Below are 14884 nucleotides of genomic sequence, written 5' to 3' on the forward strand. Positions count from 1 at the left end.
TACCGTGAATCGTCATCGCTCGTTTTGTTTCGATCGGCACCGCCGATCCAAGATCAGCTTGCCCGTCCATAATGGCCGCCAGTTTGCCATAGTCGAAAATCGATATTATTTATTTGCGGAATAAATAGGTATCTACTGTCTTGAACGGAACCAGCGTAGAATGCAGGGAGACGGATCCACACAGGACAGCCGCTGGTCTAACAACTTAGTTTTATTAGGTAGAAAGGAAATATATATGCGCAAGGAACCACAACACAAACCAATAAAAATCAAAAAGCAAGAAAAACAAAAACACTGCGCATAGATGTGCTGCCGAATCAAAATGTACCAAAAGCGAACTGATATGCGCGAGAAAAGCCCAATCACGACCCCCGCAGATAAGCAAACTCTTTTCAGTGAAGCAACACATTCGCTTAGCTAACGCACGTATCCCTTTCCGCAATGTGGAAAGCTTCTACAACTTCACGTGTGATCTGCCGTCCATGTTTTGACAAAATTTCAGTGCTTTGTAAATTCGGTGAGCAGCCACATTCGGTACAGTGTGATGACAAATGAGAACTGGCGGGACCATTCAACCACGGAGCAAGATATAAAGAGGAGCGCCGACTGTGGCCCAGAAAAAATCATTTGCTCGGGCCGATAATGTCCACGCGCCGCCGGCCGCCCAGATTTCCCTTTGCTCTCTTCCTCCTTCGTTCGCCCTCTCGTCGCTGTGCCTCTGTACATGGCTCTTCCCTTCTTCGCTCTCCCCAGAGGCGTCTTTTCTTGCGCAGCGACGTCTGTCTTATGCCTGTCCTACTATGCAGGAGGAATGCGTGTACGCGCGGAATTTAAACACCGGTGTGCGGCCGCAATAGCCGGCGCAGTAATCGCACGCCACTGCATACATGGCGATCGCTTATTCCCTATCGGGGAACGTTTATTCTGACATTATGAAGACCCGCTAAAAATAATGTACTAAACCAGCAGATGTAAGACGCAATTGAACGACGACGACTGCAGAAGCACCAAAGAATGAGCAAGAGTAATATGGAACGCCACAACATACAATCCAGCGCGATTCTGCTTACGACAAATCGATGCAGCACAAAAGTACCCTCTGTTGTTAGCCCGCTCTAAGGCCGCGTGCTTAATTATTTATGCTGCTTCTGCGCACAAACAACGCTTACAAGGGTCGCCCGGAATCTCTATCGGCAAACGGCAATGATGCACATTTCTGTTCCAATGACTGAATTGGACGGCTGCCCTGTCGTATAAAGTATACAAAAACACTGTCAGCGTGATAAGGCGACCCTATCAAATGCAACCTTCATTGTAACTCATGTTGTAACTTACCACCCAATGTTCACTGTCGCTCGACGGTCCTGTTATCTCGTCGATAACGCCCCCGACTCTAAATAAAATGCTGCGATTTGTATGGCTGCAATTTTGGACCTACCAGGGTTCCCGGCGTTTCTTTTTTTTTTTTTTTTTTGGTAAGCGGCTGACCAGCAAAACAACCGGCTCGTTAAACCTTTTCTTTCAGCGAGTCATCACCACAGAGATATAGCTTCCGCACGAATTCAAGTATTGCGAAATGAAGGCTTATCCTAAGACCGCACTGTCAGGGCCTTGATCTTGAGCAGATTGCTACGTCGCGGGCAGTCGCAGGTGATGTTATCGCGTTTCTGTTCTTTTCGGATGAGCGTGTGAGCGTCGGTCCATGTTCTAGGCACAGACTGTTTTGGACCTCGAAGCACGGGTAACTCAAGATGGAAAGATCCAGCTTCCGCGCCAGTATCGCGACGAACTTGAATTTTTGAATTCAAAAGGTGAGTTTTTGATGTTTCACTGTAGTGCTTGACCAAGTACTCGGCCTTATTATAGTGGCATTGTGACTATAAAATTGACTATGGTAATTACTTTCTCGTGTAGCGACCACACAACTATGGCGTGCTTCGTGACTGGCTGCAAATCTGGGCACTCCAAGGGAAAAGAAAAATGTCCTGTCTTCAAGGCGGCGAAAGACCAAGCCTTGTTTCACCAGTGGAGCCAGTGCATCCCAAGTAAGAAGAGGGAGCTCAGAAAAAGTGACAAAATATGTGCAAGGCACTTCGCGCCGCACCTCATATCTGGCAGGTATTACAGCGAGTACAAGGTCAACGTGTTGCTGAACGAACCAAAAGTTCAGAGGCTGCGAAAGGGTGCTGTACCAAGTATATTTGAATGCTGTAAACCACAGTGCATTCATTCGGAATCACCAGAAGGACAAAATCCAACATCAGCAGCCGCTCTCTCGCACCCACCTGAAGGCCGTGTTTCGCCGTCCGTGTCAACTCTCTCGTGGGCAAGTCCGATGAATGTTCAAGCAACGGGATTTGAAAGTGAAATATTCGCCGAGAGTACGAAGCCAAACCAGTGCGAGAAAACCGGATGTGAGGGCACTACTCGCCACACTGAAATCCCAGATGCACCCGGGACCAGCTGTTCTGTCTCTGCATATGGATGCAGCTCAGACTGGAGTAGCGTGGCGGAACATCTTCTTCAGCATCCTGAAGATGTCAGTCTCCCGCCCCGGTGGAACTATCACAAGGTGAGGAATTGTAGGCTCTTCTCGGTTCCGCCCTTCTGATACAATATTGGGCAACGAGCAGGTGATGGTTATATGATCCGTGCAGACTGCAAGATTGCGCCGCAGTTTTGTCTTTTTTTTTGTTTAAGATTGGCTTCTCCTGCGCTCTAAAGTGTGCTGCATTTCAAACTGGATTGTTTCTGTCGTGTTGCCCGTATGACTTCACATTGCAGGCAACGAAGGGTGGGGTCTTAGGCATTAGGCGCCGTAATCTATGTAGAAGGCAAATACGTGTGCATGTGCTGGTGCGTGTGTGCATACGTGCGCTTTTGCGTGCGTCTGCCTGTCTGTGTATGTGCGTGCGTGAGCGGGTGTGTACGTGTGCCTGTGTGTGCATGTGTGTATATATGCGCGCGCGCGTGTGCGAGTGTGTGCGAGTGTGCGTGTGTGTGTTCAAAGGGAGGGCACGGACATACGTTGAATATAGTGATATTCACTAACAACGTGGCTGTCTTTGGTTTTGGCATTATTTTGTCTCCTAATTTGTCTTCATTGCTGTACAGTATGAGAGGGTCGTGGGAACAAGGAATAATTTGTCGTATGGCTGATAAATGTAGTAATGAGATGAAACCGTTTTGGGAGGATTTTGTTAAGGGTAAACGGACGCATGCATCTCGACTTATTTAAGCATGAGTATCTTGTGACAACATAACCTTGAAAATCACATGTATACTGTGAGTTTGACCACCGCTATACAGCTGCCGCTATAGGAATGCTAAAACCGCGCTACATTCTGTCTTTCTGTGATCGCCTGATAATTTTTATTGTGTAATACAGCTCTCCACATTACACAACTTTTATAATTTTGTCCAGGTGGACACGTTTGAAGGAGACCGCATCATCTACTGCGAGGTTAACGTCGCAAGCGATGGAACCAGTCCTGTTGTCACTAAGCACGTGACTGTATGCGGAGATCACTGAGACCAGCCTCTTGAAGCGTTTATTCTGAAAACCAGTTTGGGAGACCTGCTGGAGACTGCTGGGAAGCCAGCCACCATTCAAGATGTTGCGAGTCTTATTCAAACCATCGATAACATTCCCATGTGCAGAGGTGGACCAAAACATGCATCCTACCCAAATGTCCGGCCAGAATGCGCCTTCGTGGATCCTCTTGGAGCATGGAGGCACAGTAAATGTGATGTTTATGGGTCCCAGCAATGCGCTAATTGCACCAGCCTCAAAAACACTCTGTACCGTCATGCAACGCGGCAACGCAAGAGGAAGCAAACTGACAGAGTTAGACTACCTCTTTCCCCAGCGAAGAAAGCAAAACTGCAGCTTTTCCGGAGGACCCGAACAATTCTGTCCAAGAGAATGTCTTCGCTGCGCAACCGGCAGGCGCTACTCGAACGTGAGCTCCAGCGTTCGCAGGAAGCATTGATCAAAATGAAACAAGAACAATTTCATTCAGTTCTCGCACACCTGCCTGAAGCTCAGCGTCTTGTTGTCCGAGAGTGTATACAGATGAGCAAATGTGCCTCGCCGAAAGGACATTGTTACTCCTCGAATTTCCTGACAATGTGCATGATGCTGCACATCCGGAGCCCTGCGTCGTACTCTTTTCTCAGGGAAAGCAAGCTTCTGCCGCTGCCAGCCGTATCCACAGTCCGTAGATACATTTCTATGGTCACAACTGAGTCCGGATTTGACGAAACGTTTTAGGGAGCATTCAAACGAAAAATGGCCAGAAAGACGGACATCCAAAGGCATGGGATGCTTGTATTTGACGAAATTCAGGTGAGAGACGTAGTCGCATTTTAGACTTACGTTCAATTTCACTAATGAAGGTGTAGTTTCTAAAGTTTCTAAACAAAGAAACAGAAATGAAGCTTGAAATTGCCTAAAACAGTGAGAAAGTGTTTTTGAATACAGTAATTACGTTGATTGTAGAGTTCAACGCGCCGACGCAACGCAGGCGACGAGGCGCGCCGTAGTGGAGGGCTCCGGATTAATTTTGACCACCTGGGGATGTTTAACGTGCACAGAAATCTCGTACACACGGACATTTTTTTCCTTTTCGCCTACAGAAGAGTGGCCGCTGCGGCCGGCAATTGAACCCCCGTCCTTGTGTTCAGCTGCACAATGCCTTAGCCACTGACCCACCGCGACGGGTACATTAATTGCGTACCACGTCCACCTTTAAGTTCAGGTCAATTTAAAAGCCATGGTTTGCTAACAGCACCGACAACAAGCGACAATTTGTGTGACGTTGTATACTGGTGGACGCGTATATAACCCTTAAACATGTCTTATTCGTTGCACATAGGTACGGCAAGGGAGAGAAGTAAATGCGGGGACAATGACCTAAATCGGCCAGGTTGAAGGCAACAAGAAAGACGGCCCCCAACTTGCCGATCACGGTTTGGTATTTCTGTTCGTGCCTTTTGCCGACAGTTACGCGCAGCCTGTTGGCGTCTTCGCTTCAAAGGGGCCAACTAAAGGTATGTGGCCAGTCTACAGAAGTCTCTCCTGAAGTAAGTGCGTTCGAATCAAGTGGCTCCAGTGGTAGCCGAGACCTTACCGTAATAATATACTGGTCGGAAAAATAGCCCCCCCCCCCCAGAAACATACGGCGTTGGAAGGGGGGGGGTGATGATGATGACGATGACTGTGACCGTAGTCGAATAAGGGTGGCAGCTACTACTAGGTAATGTGCAAGCGTATAATTTAAATTCCCTCTAACCTCTGTCTACGGGACGCACCACGTGGGCCACACAACTCTGCCCGTACGCAGAAGCACAAAACTAGGTAAAAAAATGAGTACGTCATAAAACGGGATTACGCTTTGTAATAAAAGCCACTATGTGAAAAAAATATCCTTTGTAACATCACGCAAATGCCATTTTTGTCAATAATTACATCTGTTAAAAGGCGCAAATAATTTCAATTTGAATACACTTGCCTGCTGCAACGCAATTACTGTGAATGTCTTGTTTTCTTTTTTAGGTGTCGAGCTCGCAAAACTCGTCCTTCAGGCACTCTCCTTACTTGAAGCGGCGGGTGTTTTTGTGGATGGCCTGGTTTGCGATGGCGCGGCTACTAATCGCTCTTTGTGGAACCACCTTGGTGTCTCTGGAAAACTGGGCAACCTGCGACATACGTTTGAGAACCCTGTGTGTCCAGAGAGGAGAGTTTTTGTCCTTTCAGACGCACCTCATGTGCACCTAATGAAATGCATCCGAAATCGCATTTGCAAAAGCAAAGTTCTGAAAGCTTTTGGAGATACTATAGAGTTGGAGCATTACGTGGCACTTTATACAGCAGACGAGGGCCCCCGTGGAGCACTAAAGACGTGTCCGAAGCTCACATGGTCTCACATCTGTCCAAGCCAGACCGAAAAAATGAGAGTAAGATACGCCACACAGCTTTTTAGCAATTCAGTAGCTGACGCGCTGAAGTACTACAAAGGGAGGGGCGTTAAGACGCTCCTCCATTACGATGGAACCATAAAATTCACAAAAATGATGAACGATATGTTTGATGCCCTAAACAGAAAGATACCGCGCGAAGGAGTTCGAACGAATGGAAAGGACATCGGTGTTCTGCGAAATACTTTGCAGTTTCTGGATTCCTTGGAGAGCGAACTGCAAAGAGGAGAAATAACCAAGGAAATGTTTTTGACGAGGAGCACGAGTGAAGGCCTACGGGTCACGCTTAGCTCTACCATAGCGCTTTGTGAGTATTTGCTTTCAACTTGTGGCTTCAGGTATGTACTTGCGTCAAAAATGAACCAGGACCCGATCGAGCGCTTTTTCGGAACAGTTAGGCAAGCTGGCTGCCAAAATGACCACCCCACTATGCCTACCTTCCTCCAGGTTTACCACCACCTGTCTGTGTACAAGCTCATAAGACCACCAAAATTTGGAAACTGCCAAGTAACCGAAAGCGAGGAAAAGCCGTGCCTTACGGTGGAGGACATCAAAGAAGTATTTTTGCCCAAGCAGAAACACGAGAGCAAAGGTGGTAAGCTTGCCGAAAAAATGAAGGGTCTCATTTCCACTGACCTTTAGGAATGTGAAGACATTTTACCCTCCAGTTGTGCCGACCCAGCCGTCAAAGATTGCATCGTGTATTTTGTGGCTGGGTTTGTAGCCCGTAGATTTCGGCAAAAGGCCACCTGCACTGTATGCACAAACGCGCTGGGAAATACAGAAGTGCCCCAGCATGGAAAGATTCCGGAGCTCGTTCACGCCAAGTCACGAGGCTTCCTAACCTTCCCTAACATTCATTTGTACACTCCTTCGTTCAGCAGAGAACTACTTCGTTTCTCACGCATCTTCCACCCCAAAACAGGGGCAGGCGCAGTCGACCAAAGGGTAGTGAGGCCGCGGCCGGAGTAGAGGCGCCAACAGCCGGGAAGACGTCATGGCTGCGTCACGGTGACGCCTTCTTTACATGGGAGGGCTAATCGTTCTGCAAGCATTTTCAATAAAGTTGCTTCGCTCGCTCGCTCCAAATGTTTACGAAGAGACTTTAGACCATGTCCTTCTGACTCACAAACTGACTTTTCCGTGTGAAGAACATAAAGAAATGCTACTAGCGGGCATTCTCCACTATTACGTCGGCATGCGAATGAGGCAGTTTTGCCGACAACAAAACAATGCTGTAAGGAAACTCGCCCGGGAGAAGAAGAAGGTGGCAAAACACATACCGACATAAAAAACGACAGCATTTTTTTCCGTGAGCTCCCCAAAATGCGAACATATATAAGAATAGAGAGTTTTAGCTGACCGTTTCTGACGGTCCGCTCCGCTCCGATAGCAAGCGGGAGCGCCAAGGCGCATGCGTGGCACGCTAGCGCGCTACCGGCGATACCGGAGCGGGGCACCGCTCCGCTAACCGGGGTCTCTTAGCGGACCGTCGCGGCAGCTTACGCTACCGGGCGGAATTTTAACATGGCTGCCCCCGCAATGCGAGCGCGCTCCGGCGAACTTCGTTTCTTCAGTTGAAACACGACCGACGAAGCCGCGAAAGCGCTTCCGAATAGGCAATGGTGCCACACACCTCAAAGATCTTTAGAACGGAAGCGAGAAACGTCGACCGAAGCGCGGGGCTGCTTCTATGCAGCGCCGAGAAAGACAGCCTTGGCTTGGCTATTCCAAAGTTTATCGGCTTGTTTATTGTTATTTAGAAAAATTATACCATGTCAGCGACTATATTATACAAAAAAAGGTTAAATGAGGCCAAGAAACACGGTATTTTGCTTTGTTTGGGCGACCAAATACAAATTCTTCTTTCCTTTAGAATGAAGTTTCAGTTTTCACGCGCGCGCGAAACGACCAGTCACGCGAATCATTCTACGTCGAGGGAGATAGGGTTATCGCTTAGCTAAAAGCCATTCGGCTGCTGACGCTCCGGTTGTGCTGAGCGGCACGTCGGGAGCATAGCGGAGCGTCAAAAACGGTCAGCTAAAACTCTATTTTCCGCTGATATAGTTACGATTAAATCTGGTTAAGTGTCTTGTATGGCAGCTTACCTACGAGGACGCTTTCGCCTCGTGGTCGTCTAAAAAACAGCAAAAAAAGGACTAGCTCACGAGATGTTACCACGTTTGGTAGGCATTTCTTCAGCCCGAATATGAGGACTTTATCACGCATTTCTTACATGAACTTCTAGCTAGCAATATTACTTTTTTATGGCCCTTAAGTAATAGGAGCTATTCATTGAACCTCCGCTCCGAGATGGCGCCACCCGTCTCACCGCTCATCCGCCATGTCGTTGGTCGCCGGTCTCGCCGATTCTCCTGTCGGTCGGTTGGTGGCCCGGGTCGCCCCGTACTGCCCTCCTGCTGCCGCATTGGCGACGACAGCTCGATTGCGACGTGCGGTATCGGTATTGTTTTGGATTCAGACTGTGTGATTGTGATTACTGATAATTTCAGTTGTTATTACATCAGATTGGTGTCACACGTGGGTGTTGTATCATTTTGTGCCGTCATTACGGCCGCTGCTTGCGGCGTCGTGTCGCCGTACGACTATGGTGAACTGCGCTGTGTTCGGATGCAGCAACCATTCCAAAAAGAAGCCGGGGGATGAAACCGCTGCCTCAGTTGGATTTTTCGCCTTACCCCGGGTTGTGAAGAACCAGTGCAAGAGGACGGAAGAAGTCACCGCTCGAAGGAGGGCAGAATGGTTGCGGCGGATCAGTCGCAAGGACGTGAACCCGAGCGCAACACACTACAAAGTGTGCGGGAAACACTTCGTTTCAGGCAAGTGCATTGTAATCCACCTTGACTTGCAACACTACGCAATCTTACTGCTTTTCTTCTCCCATCTTAGAGTGAACATCACTGCCACTAGCAGCGTGTATCACTCACTGTTCTCGACGTGTGTGTGTAGGAAAACGCGTCCGGTTTGGGACGTGTGCGCGCGCGTGTGTCACGCTAAGACTGCGACACCGCGTTATCTCTCGCCACAGTAACATGTTTAACGTAGCCGTCGTTAAATGAATTCATTTGCAGGCCGTCCGGCGTACATGCTGGCCGAGTCCGACCCAGATTGGGCGCCTTCCCTGCACCTCGGGCACGGAGCGGAAACGAACGGTGACGCTTCAGCCTCGCGGTAAGGTTTGTTTTCGTTACGGCCACCAGCTTAGTTTTCATCAGAAATGTTGGGGCCGTTTCTACTGCAGTGTTTTTCGCTCCCGAGCGGAAATATTTTGTGATGAAATCGTAGTCGGGGTTCGTCGAACTAGCTTTTCAGATGAGATGAGCTGGTACCACCTGGATACATTATGACTGGGGGCGATTACAGATTACATTTGCGCGGTCACAGTCCTGTTCTATGTTTTTAGTGCTCATAATTTCTGCTAGCATTCCAAGGATAACAAAAAAACTTACAGGCACAGGAGAAAGCTGGAACGTTCAAGAAAGCAAGGAGAGTCAACAGAAGCCGCTGTAGCCAAGCGACAGGAAACTACTGATGAACCTGAAGGTACAACACAAGAGGTGGTGGCAGAGGAGGCTTTGGCAAGGGATGCCTCGACGCAGAGCTGCTGTGCCAGTGGTACGTCATGCAGAAATGTGTACAACTAAGTCACATGAAAAGTAGCCTGCCGCCTGGAGAACATGCCATGAGTGCGATAAGTTATCTTGTCGATGAGATTTAGGAAAAAGAAATTTTGAGCACGTCATTACTTCAACTTTTTTATTTTCTTCCTTCTAGGAACTGTCAGCACACAGACAGAGATGACAATGGAGGACATTACCCGCCTTGAGGAAGAAAACATCAGACTACTTTCTGAGCTTTGCGACACCAGGAAGAAGCTCGCAGTGCACACTTTGACACAGGAAGCAATGGAAGAGCATGAGGATATGGCTCAGTTTTACACCGGCCTTCCCAACTTTGCCCTTGTGCTTGCCCTTTTCCAGTTGTTGGAGCCGAGTGTGTCGCACACAAGTCGTAACTGCCTTACGAAGTTCCAAGAGATGGTAATATTCCTCATGAGACTACGGCTGAACTTGCCCCTTCAAGACATAGCCTACAGGTAATTGTTGTTTTATTTCACAGGTTGCTTACTAATCCGCGGTTACCGTTGCAGGTTCTTGGTCTCGCAACCCACAGTGTCCAGAATCGTAAACAAGTGGCTTGACGTGGCCTACGTGCGCCTGTCCATGGCAATCAGGTGGCCAGAGCGCCATGTTTTAAGAGCAACCATGCCCATGGCTTTCCGAAAGTCATTCGGCACACACGTGGCAGTCATCCTAGATTGTTTTGAAGTGTTTGTTGAGAGGTCTTCATCTTTTCTCCCACGTGCACAGACCTGGTCAGCATACAAACACCACAACACGCTCAAGTACCTGATTGGCATTGCACCACAAGGCGTGGTGGCATTCATTTCACAAGGGTGGTGTGGTCGCACAAGCGACAAAGTTATCACGGAGCGTTGCGGTGTGCTGGACAACCTCCTGCCTGGTGATTTAGTTCTGGCAGACCGCGGCTTAACCATCGCTGATGAAGTTGGCCTTCACTGTGCTAAACTTGTCATTCCAGCATTCACCAAAGGGAAGCCGCAGCTTTCGGCCCATGAGGTTGGAAAAACTCGCAAGCTGGCTAATGTCAGAATACACGTAGACAGAGTGATAGGACTTCTGCGCAATAAGTATAGAATACTGAAGTACACGCTGCCTGTTGAAGTTCTAGCTAGTGAAGAGGATGGACCCACCCTGTTGGACAAAATTGTCTTTGTATGTGCTGCACTGTGCAACATGAACAACTCGCTAGTGCCATCAGGGTAAACTGAAGCATGCATAAGTGAACACTAGAGATGCCAACGTTCTTTCTAACATTCTTGTTTATTTCAAGGTTGAGCTCCTGCATGTGAATGAACCATTTTCTACTTTTACGCCTTTTTGCCTGCTTCCATGCACTCTGGGCAGTACCACTTTTTTTTGGTGCTCTTTTTATGTTGACACACTTGTAATGGAACCATGTGCGTTTGCAAGTTTTGCTATCACACATAATCATTTTGCCCGACTCTGGCCCTTCGCACAAGCAGTACAACTCGTCGTCTTCACTTGGCTGGGTGTTCTCATCTGGCTGGGTGCTGGGTGTGCTTGCTGGGTGTTCTTGTTTTTCCTTGTCTTGTGTGTTGGTCCAGTATAGAAAACACAGTTCGGGCAGTGCGACTAGTCGAAAGTACCTTTCACAGCGTTCAACCATGTTCTTGGAGAATCTTTGTATACTCGAAGGTTGACGAAGTCTTCAAGTGTCCACAGTACAAAATCGCAGTACGACGCCTCGCAAACCAGCATTTGCATTTGTACTTGATAATACGCGTGGTCTGTCTTGAGTTCCAACTTCCCATCCACAAGTGTGATGCAGGAGGACTTTGCAGCAGCAAGTTGCCTGGTTGGTCCTTCGCGGCCATTGTAAGGGCATTTTATCTCCAACACTCCGTCGCCACAACATGTGCAACTTACTGCGCCATCGGGAGAGGCCGCAAGGAATGGGTGGTCCACTGAAATGTGCAAGCCAGACTCTCTACACTGAAAATTTGTGTGGATGGTTCGTGATGCCAACTTGTATGCTTCTCGTGCTGCTTTCCCCATGCGGTTTCTGGAGACCAGAACTGATTTTCCTCAGGATAGCAGATTCTTACAATGAGCGATTTTGAAGGGTTAGTTGTAGAGGTTCGCGACACTGCCTTTGCATTTGATGCAGTTATTCGGCCAGCCCTAAATGAAAACCATTTTCCACACTTCGCTTGTTCTCTTGTGGTCTCCTCCACCAGCAGAGCAACCTGTAAATAAACGTGAAAATGTATTACATTGTGCAGTAGCATTCTAACTGAGCTTCTCAACCTTGCTTCACACTGCTGTTCAGCAAAAGCATGCAGCAGATATGTAATGAAGTTGAAATAAAAAGTTGTTGAAGCACTGTACCTCTGGTTCAACTGAAATGTTGTTGGCGGCCTGGTTGCAGTAGTCTGCTACAGCGTTCCACGTGGCAGGTACCTCATCTTGTTGCATGTTGCTCAGCATGGCACTGGGGAACTTCATGGCAACTGGTATGAAGTCGTCTGCGTAATCTGCTTCCAGGGATAGCATTGCAGGCCTACTCCCACTTGCGTGCCAAGCTGAGAGAAAAGCCGACCATTCATCTGCTGTTGCGGCCTCAACATTCTGCCTCTTCTGCTGTTTACGTAGTCTCTGTTCACCCATTTGAAGTCTTTGTTTCATTTCTGATGATGAAAAGTCAACTTGTGAAGCTGGCTTCCCTTCCAAAAAGCGCACGTGTGGAGGTAGCCAACTGTTCTCTCGGTCAGTGCCAACTTGCAAATCCCTTCTCCTGACAACTGCTTCAACGTAAAACAATACAGCCGAAATATGAGAGCAGGCTTCCCCTAAACCCGCCATGCAGTCGCAGTGTGCAGTCTGCACCTCGCCATCTTCTTTGATGAGAAGCCAGGGGTTCAGCGGCTTTACGTTGAGTGACTGGGAGTGCCGCACCTGCGTTACAGGAGCAGGCAGAAAAGAATCTTAGGGTACAAAACAAAACTTGTACAAGCAACGGAAGTTTTGGGCCACGTCACATAAAGGGGGTGAGGATGCAGATAGATAAAACGCGCATTATCTAGGGACACACGGAAATAGCATGCGCAGGTTGCGCTTCGCGCAAAGTGGAGTCATTAAATAACAGATGCGTACGGCATGTGCCGGCTGCAATGAAATTGTACTTGCCTTGCCAATCACAACGATGCGTCCGTCGGCGAGGGCTCTCGTGAACGGCTGCTGAACCCATCCGCTGGTGACATAGTTGTGCGCTTCGAGTCCCTTCATAGCCTTTAAGTGCTCCTTTGTCACGAAGTTTGTGGCGTAGACAAGATAGTCACTGATATCAGCTATATCGACACGAGGAAGCACGCTTATGTCTTGCTGCACCTCGTCACTGCCCAAGTCGAAAGGATCGATATCACCGCACAGCTGCACTTTCCGCATGTAAGCCGATTTCTCCGGCTGCTTCAGTCGGCGGCCGTACTCGCTCAAGCGCATTTTTCCCGAGCACAAACGTCCGTACAACCACAGAAACGTGCACGCTCGCAACGTGTGGCGGAGACACAAAATGCGGAGTGCACCCGAGCACCCACGCCGCCCGCGCGTCTCTCTCGCTCTCTTGACGACCAACGATATGCCGGCAGCTCCGGACGATGCGCACGGCCCGTGCTGATGACGTTGATTGAATACCTCGTATAATAGGTAATTACCAGTAGACCTTAAGAAACAACAAAAAATGCAAGCCCATAACATCTTCTGCGATCCATACGTGACACCGACTGAAGTCAGGCACTTGTATCTGCATGTCGTAATAACAGCTGGACAAACAGCCGGGTGGTTGCAAGTGTTTGGATGTTTGGAGAGGGCGGGGAAGGTGAGAAGTGATGTGTCGGAAAATCGCCGGACATACTGGCACTACGTGGCGCCGTGATATGGCAAGATTTATTCACGCGCCCGTACTCGTGCCCCTGCCGCGGTTGTGGTTTCGGCACTTTTAACAACTAGTCTGAATTGATGAAATGGCAATACTCTGTGTATATTAAGAGTAACGTTCGTAGTAATAGCTCTTCACGCAATACATATACTTAAGGTAATTTGGAAATTAGTATTTGCTTCAAACACACTTATTCCCCATTATCATTTTTCAAATAGCACAGTGTGTTTCGTGCGTTCTACAGTAAGAAGCAAGCTGCCTTCCACTACTTCCATGCAGTTCTCAAGAGCGCAGTGCAGTATAATTTAGGGTGGTATGTAGTGCGCATAGTGCAATGCATACGGTTCTATGTAGTTCAAGAAGTGAAGAAAAATAAAACGTGCGGCAACTCGAAACAAGACAGCGGAACTTAGCCATCCTGGTGTGATAGCTCGGGGCTACACCACCGCCCTACACAAGCGCAGACACCGAAACAATTCGGCATGTGAGCTTAGTAATTCCTATTAAAGCAAATTTAAACTAGTTAGTTTAGTAAGTTGGAAAACTGCGAGAAAGCTGAGGGAACTTATATAATCGCTACTGATCAGAACCAGTTGCTCCTTTCGCCTTTTGTAAAACCTGTTAAAACACAGCCGAATTGGTATTCACAAATTTACAAAACGGAGTCACATTTAGGGCATGCACTGCGCTAAAGGTAGTGTTTGTATAGCAGCCATATGTCTATATGTACTCTACATTTTCCTTTCCCGCCATGCAAACCAATCCTTAACGTATCTTTGCCGTACGACCACTCAATTCCTTCGGGTCCGGCTTACCCAGAAGGTGCTGTCGAACAAGTTAATCAAGCCGTGCGAAAGAGGCGCGCAATGAACGCGATGCGGCGCCCAAGCAGGCCCAGAGCACTCGTGCCCAAAACTATCGTCGCTCGCCGAAGCAGACGACAAAAGCCGACGGAATGAATGCGTTCCGCCAACGCGCCCGCCGGCGCACGGGGAACGCCAGCGCTGCGCCATCTACATTGTACTCCGCGAGAGCGAAGTCGGCGCTCCTGTTTATCTTGCTCCGTGCATTGAACGATAAATGATGCTCACGTAAGCGTACATTTATGCATCGGCCCGTTTGGCCCACATGACAGGGAATGCTATAAACAACTCCCATTGCGCAAGAAACATAGCAGTTCGCATGCTTAACGCCACAGCCTACCACTTGTTTATCAGACCTACGCTTCGCCCGTTTATCTACTCTGGCGCAAACAGAACGAAGCTTATTGCGGGCTGTTATAGCGACCTGGGGCCGAATTCTCTAAAAAACGGGCGTCGTTTTGCAACGACGGGGCAGCGCCATG

General features: G+C 48.5%; 1 protein-coding gene and 1 pseudogene across 1 annotated transcript; one reads left to right on the top strand and one right to left on the bottom strand.

Annotated features, from left to right (window-relative positions):
* Positions 1 to 9035: 9035 nt before the first annotated feature.
* On the top strand, positions 9036 to 12122 carry LOC144156306 (uncharacterized). Its single transcript, XM_077688282.1, has 4 exons — positions 9036 to 9171; positions 9452 to 9615; positions 9775 to 10096; positions 10151 to 12122. The coding sequence occupies exons 1-4, from the start codon at positions 9056 to 9058 to the stop codon at positions 10845 to 10847; spliced, it is 1299 nt and encodes a 432-aa protein (XP_077544408.1). The 5' UTR covers positions 9036 to 9055; the 3' UTR covers positions 10848 to 12122.
* Positions 11238 to 13103, bottom strand: LOC144162768 (uncharacterized; annotated as a pseudogene).
* Positions 13104 to 14884: the final 1781 nt, after the last annotated feature.

Source organism: Haemaphysalis longicornis, unplaced genomic scaffold (genome assembly GCF_048455015.1).
Source record: "Haemaphysalis longicornis isolate Haplotype H1 unplaced genomic scaffold, Haemaphysalis longicornis Haplotype H1 scaffold_1, whole genome shotgun sequence".
Lineage (NCBI taxonomy): Eukaryota > Metazoa > Arthropoda > Arachnida > Ixodida > Ixodidae > Haemaphysalis > Haemaphysalis longicornis.

What these genes read in the sequence shown, in the direction of transcription:
- LOC144156306 (XM_077688282.1), top strand. Translation starts at nt 9,056, where the DNA reads ATGAATTCATTTGCAGGCCGTCCGGCGTACATGCTGGCCGAGTCCGAC. An exon ending in GGTGACGCTTCAGCCTCGCG is followed by an intron (nt 9,172 to 9,451) that starts GTAAGGTTTGTT and finishes AAAAACTTACAG; the next exon opens with GCACAGGAGAAAGCTGGAAC. An exon ending in CTTCAAGACATAGCCTACAG is followed by an intron (nt 10,097 to 10,150) that starts GTAATTGTTGTT and finishes TTACCGTTGCAG; the next exon opens with GTTCTTGGTCTCGCAACCCA.